The 15,981-nt window shown below is 45.4% G+C and overlaps 1 protein-coding gene across 1 annotated transcript; it reads right to left on the bottom strand.

Moving 5' to 3' along the window:
• Window positions 1–3,641: 3,641 nt before the first annotated feature.
• Window positions 3,642–13,107, bottom strand: LOC139372782 (uncharacterized). Its single transcript, XM_071112586.1, has 6 exons — window positions 12,795–13,107; window positions 8,905–11,010; window positions 5,771–5,979; window positions 4,965–5,172; window positions 4,382–4,506; window positions 3,642–4,204 (listed from the first exon to the last, which is right to left on the bottom strand). Exons 1-6 carry the CDS (start codon window positions 12,795–12,797, stop codon window positions 4,147–4,149), a joined length of 2,709 nt encoding a protein of 902 aa, XP_070968687.1. The 5' UTR covers window positions 12,798–13,107; the 3' UTR covers window positions 3,642–4,146.
• Between the last annotated feature and the right edge of the window lie 2,874 nt (window positions 13,108–15,981).

Below are 15,981 nucleotides of genomic sequence, written 5' to 3'. Positions count from 1 at the left end.
CACCATTCAATAGACCTCCTGTAACTAACCTCACCATTCAATAGACCTCCTGTAACTAACCTCACCATTCAATAGACCTCGGCCACCAAGTCAGAGCAGTTCCACTGAGACCGTGGCCCATTGTGAGACACAGGTGCTGGTCTGTGAGTCAGGAACACACAAGGCTGACAATTTCTGTTTAAAACACCAGGGTGTCTCAGTTCCATTAGTGTATCAGGACCCCCAATGTTATCAGGACCCCCAATGTTCCATTAGTGTACCAAGACCCCCAGTGTTCCATTAGTGTATCAAGACCGCCAATGTTCCATTAGTGTATCAAGACCCCCAATGTTCCATTAGTGTATCAGGACCCCCAATGTTCCATTAGTGTATCAGGACCCCCAATGTTATCAGGACCCCCAATGTTCCATTAGTGTACCAAGACCCCCAATGTTCCATTACTGTACCAAGACCCCCAATGTTCCGTTAGTGTATCAGGACCCCCAATGTTATCAAGACCGCCAATGTTCCATTAGTGTATCAAGACCCCCAATGTTCCATTAGTGTATCAAGACCCCCAATGTTCCATTTAGTGTATCAAGACCGCCAATGTTCCATTAGTGTTTCAGGACCCCCAATGTTATCAGGACCCCCAATGTTCCATTTAGTGTATCAGGACCCCCAATGTTCCATTAGTGTACCAAGACCCCCAATGTTCCATTTAGTGAATCAAGACCGCCAATGTTCCATTTAGTGTATCAGGACCCCCAATGTTATCAGGACCCCCAATGTTCCATTAGTGTATCAGGACCCCCAATGTTATCAAGACCCCCAATGTTCCATTTAGTGTATGAAGACCGCCAATGTTCCATTAGTGTTTCAGGACCCCCAATGCTATCAGGACCCCCAATGTTCCATTAGTGTACCAAGACCCCCAATGTTCCATTAGTGTATCCGGACATCCAATGTCCAATTAGTGTATCAAGACCCCCAATGTTCCATTAGTGTATCAAGACCCCCAATGTCCCATTAGTGTATCAAGACCCCCAATGTTCCATTAGTATATCAGGACCCCCAATGTTATCAAGACCCCCAATGTTCCATTAGTGTACCAAGACCCCCAATGTCCCATTAGTGTACCAAGACCCCCAATGTCCCATTAGTGTACCAAGACCCCCAATGTTCCATTAGTGTACCAAGACCCCCAATGTCCCATTAGTGTACCAAGACCCCCAATGTTCCATTAGTGTACCAAGACCGCCAATGTCCCATTAGTGTATCAGGACCCCCAATGTTCCATTTAGTGTATCAAGACCCCCAATGTCCCATTAGTGTACCAAGACCACCAATGTCCCATTAGTGTATCAAGACCCCCAATGTTCCATTTAGTGTATCAAGACCGCCAATGTCCCATTAGTGTATCAGGACCACCAATGTCACATTAGTGTATCAAGACCCCCAATGTTCCATTAGTGTACCAAGACCCCCAATGTCCCATCAGTGTACCAAGACCCCCAATGTTCCATTAGTGTACCAAGACCCCCAATGTCCCATTAGTGTACCAAGACCCCCAATGTTCCATTAGTGTACCAAGACCCCCAATGTCCCATTAGTGTACCAATACCCCCAATGTTCCATTAGTGTATCAAGACCCCCAATGTCCCATTAGTGTACCACGACCCCCAATGTTCCATTAGTGTATCAAGACCCCCAATGTCCCATTAGTGTATCAAGACCCCCAATGTCCCATTAGTGTACCAAGACCCCCAATGTTCCATTAGTGTACCAAGACCCCCAATGTCCCATTAGAGTTTCAGGACCCCCAATGTCCCATTAGTGTATCAAGACCCCCAATGTCCCATTAGTGTATCAGGACCCCCAATGTCCCATTAGTGTTTCAGGACCCCCAATGTCCCATTAGTGTATCAAGACCCCCAATGTCCCATTAGTGTTTCAGGACCCCCAATGTCCCATTAGTGTATAAAGACCCCCAATGTTCCATTAGTGTATCAGGACCCCCAATGTCCCATTAGTGTTTCAGAACCCCCAATGTCCCATTAGTGTTTCAGGACCCCCAATGTCCCATTAGTGTATCAGGACCCCCAATGTCCCATTAGTGTTTCAGGACCCCCAATGTCCCATTAGTGTACCAAGACCCCCAATGTCCCATTAGTGTATCAGGACCCCCAATGTCCCATTAGTGTTTCAGGACCCCCAATGTCCCATTAGTGTATCAGGACCCCCAATGTTCCATTAGTGTTTCAGGACCCCCAATGTCCCATTAGTGTATCAGGACCCCCAATGTCCCATTAGTGTATCAGGACCCCCAATGTCCCATTAGTGTACCAAGACCCCCAATGTCCCATTAGTGTTTCAGGACCCCCAATGTCTCATTAGTGTTTCAGGACCCCCAATGTCCCATTAGTGTTTCAGGACCCCCAATGTCCCATTAGTGTATCAGGACCCCCAATGTCCCATTAGTGTACCAAGACCCCCAATGTCCCATTAGTGTTTCAGGACCCCCAATGTCCCATTAGTGTTTCAGGACCCCCATTGTCCCATTAGTGTTTCAGGACCCCCAATGTCCCATTAGTGTATCAGGACCCCCAATGTCCCATTAGTGTTTCAGGACCCCCAATGTCCCATTAGTGTTTCAGGACCCCCAATGTCCCATTAGTGTTTCAGGACCCCCAATGTCCCATTTAGGCCATTAAGGCCGATCCCAGACCAAGTTAATAGTAATACCGTTGCTATTTCTGATGTCATCATTTGAATGAGCGTCGTTTGGACATGTTTTAGTCCCTCGGTTAATAATCACAGACCGGGAGAGACATACAAATGACTAACGTAATCTTATTAAATACAGAAAGGGACTATTTTTAAACCTCTTGACATGTTTGCTTTTAAAAAACCAACTGTCTGATGCTGGCCATAGTTTTATTAATAAGTGTGTAAGGTGATATCTTCCCTATTTACATGTGTCCCAAATGGTACACCTGTTCCCTATAAGTCCTGGTCGAAAGTAGTGCACGACACAGGGAATAGGGTGCCATTTGGAACATTGGTCCCTATATTCCCTGGGCTCAAAACTCACTCCATTAGCTTCTGTCATTGTTTAAAAAACATTCCACCGTGTTTGCCCTTATATGCACACCTTCCTTCTCGCTGCTTGGGCCTTCCCAAATGGCACCCTGTTCCCTGTATAGTGCACCCTATTCCCTGACACCGGGCCAGGGTCAAAAGTAGTGCAGTACGTAGAGGATAGAGTGCGATTTGGGAAGGCAGGCCCTGTGTTCTGACTAATGGCAGTAAACTCCTCACCAACACTCAAGATAGTTTACAGTTTAAAAGAACACAACACCCTTTTTTAAAATGTATTCATGACCGCAATGCTCTCTATAAAGAATACAAAAATCACATCCATCTTCAGACTGTTCCAGAACCTTCTGCTCTACAGATGTTTAACAATGTCTAAATATAGAATGATAATGATGTTGTTGAGATTTTGATGTTTAAAAGAGACCGCTTTCCAAACCTGATTGGTTACTCAGGTTTTTGCTGCCAGTGTACGAACCAGCCATCTTTCTTTTTCCCTTGTTTAAAAAAAAAAAAAAACATTTTCAATGTCTCTCTCTTATCGTTCCAGATAATACTCACACATGCATCTGAAAAGTATATTTGTAAAGCAGGTTATAATAGAAGTGACTGTGTACAGACAAAGGGCAGTTCGTCTCGTTACCTAAAACTGACTTACACTGAGTATACAAAACATTAAGAACACCTGCTCTTTCCATGACATAGACTGACCAGGTGAATCCAGGTGAAAGATATGATCCCTTATTGATGTCACTTATTAAATCCACTTCAATCAGTGTAGATGAAAGGGGAGGAGACATGTTGATGAAGGGGAGGAGACATGTAGATGAAGGGGAGGAGACGGGGTTAGAGAAGGAGTTTTAAGCCTTGAGACAGTTGAGACATGGATTGTATATGTGTGTCATTCAGAGGGTGAATGGACAAGGCAACATGTGTAACTGCCTTTGAACAGAGTGTGGTAGTAGGTGCCAAGCGCACTGGTTTGTGTCAAGAACTGCAAAGCAATAATAGGAAGGTGTTCTTAATGATATGTACAGTCATATTATATTTGACTTCTATTAGTCCCAGTGGTCATGTTTCCTCCCTCACACTGGTGAGATCATTCTTGTTATGGTCCTCGACGATGCCTCTGTAAGGAGAACAAAAAAAATCCCCAGATTACAGACAACATGTTAACCATGTTATAAACTAGTGATGTATCATTTTAATGAACTGATTTTAATAGCTAATGCTGATATTATTTGTTGGCTGTGTGGTAAATTCCGGAAAGGTTGAATTAGGAGCTTGAAATGGTCAATTGTCTCACCTGTACAGGTAGACTTCTTTCGTAAGACTGTCTCTCAGTTCCTCCATCTCCTTGGTTTTCCTCTTCTGAATTTGTAGCTCCATCTTCTGCTCTCTGCTGGTCTCCTCCAGCCGGTCCACTGTCTCCTGTGGGGAGGGAGACAAGGTTTCATAAACCTGACATTAGTGTTTATAATGTATTGAAAGACTGGTGTTCTAATCTCTGTCTCTGTGTGTGTTGGAGGTGCCTTGATTTGTTATGAGCGTGTCTTGGACAGCCTTGTAATTCCAACCTTATCTACTGGACCTCTCCCTCGTTCCATCCCTCCCTTCATCCCTCCATACCTTATACTGCTCCACGTCCTCTCTCCTGTGTGTCTCATTCCATCCCTCCCTTCATCCCTCCATACCTTATACTGCTCCACGTCCTCTCTCCTGTGTGTCTCATTCCATCCCTCCCTTCATCCCTCCATACCTTATACTGCTCCACGTCCTCTCTCCTGTGTGTCTCATTCCATCCCTCCCTTCATCCCTCCATACCTTATACTGCTCCACGTCCTCTCTCCTGTGTGTCTCATTCCATCCCTCCCTTCATCCCTCCATACCCTATACTGCTCCACGTCCTCTCTCCTGTGTGTCTCCGTCAGTTTGAGTCTCTCCTCCAGGCAGGCTCTCTGCAGCCCCAGCCTCTGTCCCTCCTCCCTCAGGGGCCCCCGGCGGGCCCTCAGCTCCTGGGCCTGCTGCCTGGCCTTCACCAGGGCCTCTGACGTCCCCTCCCTCCGCTTCAACAGGGCCAGCAGCATTGGCTCATACCTGGGGAGGAGGAGAGAGGATAATGAATTTCAGTGCACCTGACAAAACATCTGCAAATCTATGTACGGGATCAAATCAAATTGTATTTGTCACATGCGCCGAATACAACAGGTGTAGTAGACCTTACAGTGAAATGCTGAATACAACAGGTGTAGTATACCTTACAGTGAAATGCTGAATACAACAGGTGTAGTAGACCTTACAGTGAAATGCTGAATACAACAGGTGCAGTAGACCTTACAGTGAAATGCTGAATACAACAGGTGTAGTAGACCTTACAGTGAAATGCTGAATACAACAGGTGTAGTAGACCTTACAGTGAAATGCTTAGTTACAAGCCCTTAACCAACCATGCAGTTTTAAGAAAATACCACCCCCCCCAAAAAAAAAGAGATAAGAATAACAAATAATTAAAGAGCAGCAGTAAAATAACAATACTGGGGCTATTGGAATTTGGTATCATGATATATAATTAATGATCATAGTACCAATCATGATAAGTGCGTACCTCATAATTGCTGTGTCAATCCTAGTGCCATGCTTGACTAGAGACCACCTTTGAGTTATGATAACGCCTGGCAATGTTGAGAGAGAATACCTTTCCTCCAGGGCCTTGAGCCCCCCCTGCAGGTACTGCTGTAACTCCCCACAGGAGTTCCTCTTGCTCTGGGTCATCTCCTCTATGGGGTTGGGTGTCTGGCTGTGGGTCTGGAGCTGGGACTGCAGAGTGGAGAGCTGGGACTGGTGGGTGGAGCGAAGCTGAGACACCTCCTCCGTCAGCTTGATGATCAGTGCGTCAAGTTCCAGCTGGGGAAGAGACGGAGAGCGAGACGGAGAGCGAGAGAGAGAGCGAGACGGAGAGCGAGAGAGCGAGCGAGAGAGAGAGAGAGAGAGCGAGAGAGAGAGCGAGAGAGAGAGAGCAAGAGAGAGAGAGCGAGAGAGCGAGCGAGCGAGAGAGAGAGAGAGAGAGAGAGAGAGAGAGAATAACCTGCATTGCCTTTTGAGCTCTGATCGACGCAGCAGAGGGTTCTGGAACACTCAGTGTTCTAGAACATTTAACATTTGAAATACTCTAGAACACTCATACAATATTCTAGGGGTTCGGGATATACAAAACACTCAAGAAGGTTCTAGAATGCACATAAGGTTTTGGAATACTGACGGTTTAGGAACATTCAGAAGGTTGTCTAGCACAGAAGGCACACCCAGAAGATTCATGGATACTGAGAAGGTGCTGGAACACCCAGAAGATTCATGGATACTGAGAAGGTGCTGGAACACCCAGAAGATTCATGGATACTCAGAAGGTGCTGGAACACCAGAAGATTCATGGATACTCAGAAGGTGCTGGAACACCAGAAGATTCATGGATACTCAGAAGGTGCTGGAACACCAGAAGATTCATGGATACTCAGAAGGTGCTGGAACACCCAGAAGATTCATGGATACTCAGAAGGTGCTGGAACACCCAGAAGATTCATGGATACTCAGAAGGTGCTGGAACACCAGAAGATTCATGGATACTCAGAAGGTGCTGGAACACCAGAAGATTCATGGATACTCAGAAGGTGCTGGAACACCCAGAAGATTCATGGATACTCAGAAGGTGCTGGAACACCAGAAGATTCATGGATACTCAGAAGGTGCTGGAACACCAGAAGATTCATGGATACTCAGAAGGTGCTGGAACACCCAGAAGATTCATGGATACTCAGAAGGTGCTGGAACACCCAGAAGATTCATGGATACTCAGAAGGTGCTGGAACACCAGAAGATTCATGGATACTCAGAAGGTGCTGGAACACCAGAAGATTCATGGATACTCAGAAGGTGCTGGAACACCCAGAAGATTCATGGATACTCAGAAGGTGCTGGAACACCCAGAAGATTCATGGATACTCAGAAGGTGCTGGAACACCAAGAAGATTCATGGATACTCAGAAGGTGCTGGAACACCCAGAAGATTCATGGATACTCAGAAGGTGCTGGAACACCCAGAAGATTCATGGATACTCAGAAGGTGCTGGAACACCCAGAAGATTCATGGATACTCAGAAGGTGCTGGAACACCCAGAAGATTCATGGATACTCAGAAGGTGCTGGAACACCCAGAAGATTCATGGATACTGAGAAGGTGCTGGAACACCCAGAAGATTCATGGATACTCAGAGGGAGCTGGAACACCCAGAAGATTCATGGATACTCAGAAGGTGCTGGAACACCAAGAAGATTCATGGATACTCAGAAGGTGCTGGAACACCCAGAAGATTCATGGATACTCAGAAGGTGCTGGAACACCCAGAAGATTCATGGATACTCAGAAGGTGCTGGAACACCAGAAGATTCATGGATACTCAGAAGGTGCTGGAACACCCAGAAGATTCATGGATGCTCAGAAGGTGCTGGAACACCAGAAGATTCATGGATGCTCAGAAGGTATATGGACACCCGATCGCTGCAGCTGTACACAGCCCATCTGTAAACAGCCCATCCATCCTACCAACTACCTCATCCCCATATGTGTTTTTGTTTTTCTGCTCTCTTGCACACCAGCATTTCTACTTGCACATCCTCGTCTGCACGTGTATCACTCCAGTGTTAATCTGATACATTGTAATTACTTCGCCACTATTGGCCTACTTATTGCCTTACCTCCTTACTTCCTACTCCTTACTACTTGAACACACTGTATACAGATTTTTCTATTGTGTTATTGACTGAATGTTTGTTAATCCCGTGTGTAACTCTGTGTTGTTTTTGTCGTAATGCTTTGCTTTATCTTGGCCAGGTCGCAGTTGTAAATGAGAACTTGTTCTCAACTGGCCTTCCTGGTTAAATAAAAATAATAATAATTAAAAAGGTGCTGAAACACCCAGAAGTGTAGTGGATACTCATGTATATCCTGAACACACAGAAGTGTATTGGATACTCATGTATATCCTGAACACACAGAAGTGTAGTGGATACTCATGTATATCCTGAACACCCAGAAGTGTAGTGGATACTCATGTATATCCTGAACACCCAGAAGTGTATTGGATACTCATGTATATCCTGAACACACAGAAGTGTAGTGGATACTCATGTATATCCTGAACACCCAGAAGTGTAGTGGATACTCATGTATATCCTGAACACACAGAAGTGTAGTGGATACTCATGTATATCCTGAACACCCAGAAGTGTATTGGATACTCATGTATATCCTGAACACACAGAAGTGTAGTGGATACTCATGTATATCCTGAACACACAGAAGTGTAGTGGATACTCATGTATATCCTGAACACCCAGAAGTGTAATGGATACTCATGTATATCCTGAACACTCAGAAGTGTATTGGATACTCATGTATATCCTGAACACCCAGAAGTGTATTGGATACTCATGTATATCCTGAACACACAGAAGTGTAGTGGATACTCATGTATATCCTGAACACCCAGAAGTGTAGTGGATACTCATGTATATCCTGAACACACAGAAGTGTAGTGGATACTCATGTATATCCTGAACACCCAGAAGTGTATTGGATACTCATGTATATCCTGAACACACAGAAGTGTAGTGGATACTCATGTATATCCTGAACACACAGAAGTGTAGTGGATACTCATGTATATCCTGAACACCCAGAAGTGTAATGGATACTCATGTATATCCTGAACACCCAGAAGTGTAGTGGATACTCAGAAAGTTCTGGAATGGTCAGAAGAACACTCCAGCCCCTACCTGTTCTTTGTTTAGCAGGGCAACCTCACGCTGCTGGGTTGCCAGGGTGACCTGGTTGTGAGCACACTCCCTGGCGACAGAGAACAGCCTCCTCTTCAGCCTCCTAATCTCCTCCTGAAGACCCTGCCTCTCCAGACGCACACTGGACAGCCTCCTCTGCTCCTCACTCCTCTCAGCCCTCAAAGACTGCCACTCCCTCATCCGCGCCTCCCTCCTCCCGTCTGCCTCAATATTCAGCACCTGGCTTAACTGTGCCGCCTGCCCTCCTTCACTCCCTTCCTCTGTCCCCGTCTTCTCCTCTCTCAGTGCCTGCAGCTCTCCCATCAGTTCATTCCGTCTCTTCTCCAGTTTCTCCACCTCCTCGATGCACCCCTCTAGCGCAGTACCCAGCACCTCCAACTCCTGCACGGATCCCCTCATCTCCACCCCTCCCAGCCCTGTCTCTAGTTGTTGACCCCAGATAATGTGAGCCTCTGTGTCCCCCACAGAAACACCGGAGACATGTCCTTCTGTGTCCTCGTCACATACCACCGTGGACATGGACCCTCTTGTGTGTGTATCTCCACAGTCTCCTAACTCATCCGAGTGTCTTTCTGTGGAGATAGCTTGGTAGCTTGGGGGCTCAAATTGGCCAAAGGTACTTCCCAAATATGGCTTCATAGCCACACATCCCACAGACTCCTTGTGTCCTTGTGTTGCGACTCCTCTCTCCATGTGTCTGTCTTGTGCTACCTTTTTCATGTTGGGGTTGGGTTGGCCGTATCCTTTGGGTAAACTAGGGTAAGTCCACTCTAAAGGGTCAAAGGTAATCCCTGCCTCCTCCATACAGTTCTCTAACATGGCCAGCATCGCCATTAGCTCGGTCTGATACTCAGCCATAGTGCCACTCAGCTGAGTGCCTGCGGCGGTAAGAGGAGGCAACTGAGGCTGGACAGCGGCTCCTGTGGCTCCACTCTGATCCAAAATGGATTCCACCTCCTTCAGGTGGCTTTGGCACTGGTTCCTAGACTCCTCCACGTGTGTGTCTGTGTAGGTCAGGATGGATCCACCTGTGTGACACTCATTACCACCACAGCTCCCCATCATAGCAACCATCTTCTGTATGTCTGACTGATTCTGGTTCTGAGCTGCTCCAGACAGGTGTGTGTCTGTGTACATGGTGGACAGGCAGGAGGCGATGGAGACACCTGTCATGTCTTCACAACTCTTCAATAGGTCATCCATCTCCCTCAGGTGTGGTTGAATCTGTCCTACCCCACTAAGGTGTGGCTGAATCTGTCCTAACCCACTAAGGTGTGGTTGGTTCTGTCCTACCCCACTAAGGTGTGGCTGGATCTGTCCTAACCCACTAAGGTGTGGCTGGTTCTGTCCTAACCCACTAAGGTGTGGCTGGATCTGTCCTACCCCACTAAGGTGTGGCTGGTTCTGTCCTAACCCACTAAGGTGTGGCTGGTTCTGTCCTAACCCACTAAGGTGTGGCTGGATCTGTCCTAACCCACTAAGGTGTGGCTGGTTCTGTCCTAACCCACTAAGGTATGGTTGGTTCTGTCCTAACCCACTAAGGTGTGGTTGGTTCTGTCCTACCCCACTAAGGTGTGGTTGAATCTGTCCTAACCCACTAAGGTGTGGTTGAATCTGTCCTAACCCACTAAGGTGTGGCTGGTTCTGTCCTAACCCACTAAGGTGTGGCTGGTTCTGTCCTAACCCACTAAGGTGTGGCTGGTTCTGTCCTAACCCACTAAGGTGTGGCTGGATCTGTCCTAACCCACTAAGGTGTGTGTTAATTTGGGCCGTCGTCGACAGGTGAGACCCAAACGAGTCTGTCGTTTCTCCGACACGACTTCTAAACATGGTGTCCATGTCCTTGAACTGGGCTTGTGTCTCATCCAGGTGTGTCTCTCTGCAGGTATCCGATAGGGAGGACTGACTGTGAGCTGAGCCCGTCAGGACTGTGTCTGTTCTGGTATCTCCCAGTAGAGGCTGGAATGAAGCGCCTGTCTCCTCTTCAACACCATCGTCCCCATTCTTATCTTCCTCGTCGATGAACAGCGGATCGAAGCAGATTTCCGGGTCCATCGGCAGCTCAGTCTCTTGGTCTTCCATGCCCTGTGATGAAGAGGAAGAAGATGAAGAGCGAACAGAAGTTGTGAGTAATATTGTAAACCTAATAATGTGATATTGTAGAAAAAGCCAGCTGCGACCATATAGGAAACAGTTTGTTTTGGCGGACAGGCATGCCAACCACAGAGTCTATAGGTTGAAACACATTCAACAGACTGGGGTGGTGTTGTCTTCGATCAGGATGTTTTAGTCAACTGGAAACAGAGGAAGGGGTCAGGCGGGGTAGGGGTTACGGTGAGGTGGGGTGCATTACAGCAATAAGCCTAAAGAACGTCAGTCACCACGGGACAGCTGCCCTAGCCTAGCACCAACGGACAGCTGGGATCACACACACACACACAGACACACACACACACACACACGCACACTGTGCGTTTACTCTTATTCTTATGGGGACACACATTGACCTATATCCTAATACACAGGCATTCACAGAAACACTGTGACACCCTCTAGCCTGGCTCGTAGCCTCTGGCTCTAACGCTTTAGCAACTGTTATGACATAGAGTACATTACAGAGTACATCGTCCTAACATGTCATGTACCAGTCGATGGACAAACTATTCACACTGCGTCAGGAAGACTAAGCTCGGTGTTTAGCTGTAATGACTTGGCCTGTTAAGTTAGCCGGAGCTAGCATTAGCTTATTCTGTAAGACTCACTTATTACTTATTGTTGGACTCGTTGTTGACGTTTTAGTGTTTTTTTGTGAACCCACCAATTAAACAAAACCAACTGTTCTTGTAGGACAGGACCTGTCTTTAGAGGCAACCCCCCCCCCCCCCCCCCCCCCCCAAAAAAAAAAAATGTATGAGCTGTTAACTCAAAAGAAAACCACTGCTGTATACAAGTACTTCCTGTGTCATATACTGTGTCAGTTTTTGTAACCTGTGAATGGACTCTGGAAAACTACCTAGCTGTACCCCTCTGTACCCCTCTTATGAACAATTTATGTACATTTAACCACTGTTTTCAGTGCCAGTCTCTCTGCAGTGTCGCCGGTGTCCTAGGATTGACAGTTACCGGCATGGCAGGGGGACCAGCTGTCTCTCTCTTCCTGCCTGGGCAGGGTACGCTTGGAGAAGACACATTCCTACAGAGCCTCCGTCATGAGTCTCCCGCTTATGTACATGTACAAACTGCCTTACAGTTGACTGCCCACAAACTGCCTTACAGTTGACTGCCCACAAACTGCCTTACAGTTGACTGCCCACAAATTGCCTTACAGTTGACTGCCCACAAACTGCCTTACAGTTGACTGCCCACAAACTGCCTTACAGTTGACTGTCCACAAACTGCTTTACAGTTGACTGTCCACAAACTGCCCTACAGTTGACTGCCCACAAACTGCCCTACAGTTGACTGTCCACAAACTGCTTTACAGTTGACTGTCCACAAACTGCCCTACAGTTGACTGTCCACAAACTGCTTTACAGTTGACTGTCCACAAACTGCCCTACAGTTGACTGCCCACAAACTGCCCTACAGTTGACTGCCCACAAACTGCCCTACAGTTGACTGTCCACAAACTGCTTTACAGTTGACTGTCCACAAACTGCCCTACAGCAGATTATTCAGATTCAGAGAGGTACAAACCTGCACTGACCAAACAACTACTTTATCAGGACATAAATAACTGTGTCTCTGCTTTACAGATAAACACTCTGAAAACCGATCCAGAAACACACTTTAAGTAGCTGTTGGACCACGATCTCAAAAAAACGCACAGACTTGAAGTTGATGTTATTAGATATGTTTGATAAACTTACCATTCAGCAGATACTTTCTCTCCAATCCTTTTCTCCTCTCCTCTGTCCTTAGACAGTATATCCACAAGATGAAACTAAGACAGTGGGTCTGGAGAAGAGAGAGTGAGGGGAGGATAAGAGAGAAAGGAAGGAGAGATGAAAGAGAGAGAGAGAGAGAGAGAGAGAGAGAGAGAGAGATGAGAGAGATGAGAGAGAGAGAGAGAGAGAGAGAAAGAGAGAGAGAGAGAGAGAAAGAGACAGGGAGAAAGAAAGAGATAGAGAGAGAGAGAGGATTGACTCTGCCTCCTCTCCACCAGTCAGTGGGCTGCTATGCGTTGCCCTGGCGACTATGATTCGGTTTACATGTATTAATAAACACTTGTCTGTAGGGAGAAAGAGGAGACAGAGTGGTCTGGCTCTGTCATAGATATAAGTTGGTTCCCAAATGGCACCCACTTCCCTAAGCAGTGCATTTACATTTGACCAGGGTCCAGAGGACACACAGACTACAGCTTAGCAATAGATCATTTTTTTCCCTTCATTTAAATTGGCACCATGTTGGAACCAATGTTCCATGACAGTTACATTCCATGAGAATGCAAATTAGAACGCTTTGACAGTTGTTTGACAAAGTTCTTATGGGGAGGGGCCATAGTGGCAATATCCAATTGGAGAAGAGAGAAGGCGGGGATGACTTAATAGGAGGAAGTGTGTGGGTGTATATATGTGTGTGTGTGTGTGTGGTGAGCGGGCCGTGGATTCCTCCAATGCCTGTTCATTATCGAGCCATCTTTATATAGCCCTGTGCTCTTCGCCTGCCTCACACAAGATATCAGAGAACGGGGTTGGTTTTCCCCCCAAATCCCTGGGGATATACATGATAGAACACAGGTGTTCCTTCCTGCAGTCTGTCTGTCTTGAGAAAGATAATCATTCACGTGTTCTTTGTTGTAAAGTAATGGAATTTATATCTAAGTTGATAATTAATCGACAGATCTGATGTTGACATACTTATATCCCATCTAGCAAACACTTTTCTCCAAAGTGACTTACATTCATGCATGCATTCATCTTACTTATGGGGGGATCGCAGGAATCAAACCCAATATCCTGGCGTTGCAAGCTCCCATTCTCTACCAACTGAGCTACAGAAGACTCCACGTTTACATTAAAGTCACCACAAGGCGGCGCTAAACTCTCAATAAAAGTCCTCTTGGTCTATCTGTAACTCCGTGGGTGGTGTGGAAACATATACAACTGGACATTTTACAGTCATTATATCAGTTAGGTACAAAGTCCTCCGTCTGTCATAGTCATGGTTTCTCCTTGGCCAGACTCTGTGTCTGTCTCTTTCTCTAAACGGTGGTTCAGAGGAATCCATTCTTTAAACATGTATCAGCATATGTTATCCTCCATAACGATGATGTTATACTGAGGGCCCTGATTCAATCAGATCCACTATAGCCGGATTTTCCCATTACGGTGTTGGAGACTTTTATCTCCCTCACCAACTTCAAACATCTGCTATCTGAGCAGCTAACCGAGCTGTACATAGTCTATCGGTAAATAGCCCACCCATTTTTACCTACCTCATCCCCATACTGTTTTTATTTATTACTTTTCTGCTCTTTTGCACACCAATATCTCTACCTGTACATGACCATCTAATCATTTTTCACTCCAGTGTTTATCTGCAAAATTGTAATTATTCGCCTACCTCCTCATGCCTTTTGCACACAATGTATATAGACTCTCTTTTTTTTCTACTTTGTTATTGACTTGTTAATTGTTTACTCCATGTGTAACTCTGTGTTGTCTGTTCACACTGCTATGCTTTATCTTGGCCAGGTCGCAGTTGCAAATGAGAACTTGTTCTCAACTAGCCTACCTGGTTAATTAAATAAAGGTGTTCTCAACTAGCCTACCTGGTTAAATAAAGGTGTTCTCAACTAGCCTACCTGGTTAAATAAAGGTGTTCTCAACTAGCCTACCTGGTTAAATAAAGGTGTTCTCAACTAGCCTACCTGGTTAAATAAAGGTGTTCTCAACTAGCCTACCTGGTTAAATAAAGGTGTTCTCAACTAGCCTACCTGGTTAAATAAAGGTGTTCTCAACTAGCCTACCTGGTTAAATAAAGGTGTTCTCAACTAGCCTACCTGGTTAAATAAAGGTGTTCTCAACTGGCCTACCTGGTTAAATAAAGGTGTTCTCAACTAGCCTACCTGGTTAAATAAAGGTGTTCTCAACTAGCCTACCTGGTTAAATAAAGGTGTTCTCAACTAGCCTACCTGGTTAAATAAAGGTGTTCTCAACTAGCCTACCTGGTTAAATAAAGGTGTTCTCAACTAGCCTACCTGGTTAAATAAAGGTGTTCTCAACTGGCCTACCTGGTTAAATAAAGGTGTTCTCAACTAGCCTACCTGGTTAAATAAAGGTGTTCTCAACTAGCCTACCTGGTTAAATAAAGGTGTTCTCAACTAGCCTACCTGGTTAAATAAAGGTGTTCTCAACTAGCCTACCTGGTTAAATAAAGGTGTTCTCAACTAGCCTACCTGGTTAAATAAAGGTGTTCTCAACTAGCCTACCTGGTTAAATAAAGGTGTTCTCAACTAGCCTACCTGGTTAAATAAAGGTGTTCTCAACTGGCCTACCTGGTTAAATAAAGGTGTTCTCAACTAGCCTACCTGGTTAAATAAAGGTGTTCTCAACTAGCCTACCTGGTTAAATAAAGGTGTTCTCAACTAGCCTACCTGGTTAAATAAAGGTGTTCTCAACTAGCCTACCTGGTTAAATAAAGTTGAAATAAATAAATAAAATAAAAAAGATGTGAAGTCCACAAGCGTCTCCCGGCATTATTACCTAAAGCGGACCGTGCCATTGTGCCATTGGCTGCACCGAGTGGCATTAAGAGAAATCCCAAGAAGCCTTGGAATGTGAAATGTAATCTACACCTCCATTAGGATGACAGAAATGCTCATTGTGTCCTTTCATGATTTTTCAATTTGAGCGTAATTATTTCTATATAGACTACTTTTTTTTTGCTCTTAACTTCTAACACAAGTGCGGAGTGATTTCAACATTGAATTAAAACGTAATATTGTCAAATTTGGAATGCACAAATTAAACAATTGAATTCATAAAATTAACATGATTTGAAATTGAATTACTGTTTCATTCAGTTTTTAAAGTTAATTTCAATGTAACTGAA

This window comes from Oncorhynchus clarkii, chromosome 18 (assembly GCF_045791955.1).
Source record: "Oncorhynchus clarkii lewisi isolate Uvic-CL-2024 chromosome 18, UVic_Ocla_1.0, whole genome shotgun sequence".
Taxonomy (NCBI): Eukaryota; Metazoa; Chordata; class Actinopteri; order Salmoniformes; family Salmonidae; genus Oncorhynchus; species Oncorhynchus clarkii.
Note: the sequence above shows the minus strand (reverse complement) of the source record. Positions and strands in the feature narration are given on the sequence as shown.

What these genes read in the sequence shown, in the direction of transcription:
- LOC139372782 (XM_071112586.1), bottom strand. An exon ending in CTCAAGGCCCTGGAGGAAAG is followed by an intron (nt 5,173 to 5,770) that starts GTATTCTCTCTC and finishes CCTCCTCCCCAG; the next exon opens with GTATGAGCCAATGCTGCTGG. An exon ending in AAAGAAGTCTACCTGTACAG is followed by an intron (nt 4,205 to 4,381) that starts GTGAGACAATTG and finishes TTCTCCTTACAG; the next exon opens with AGGCATCGTCGAGGACCATA.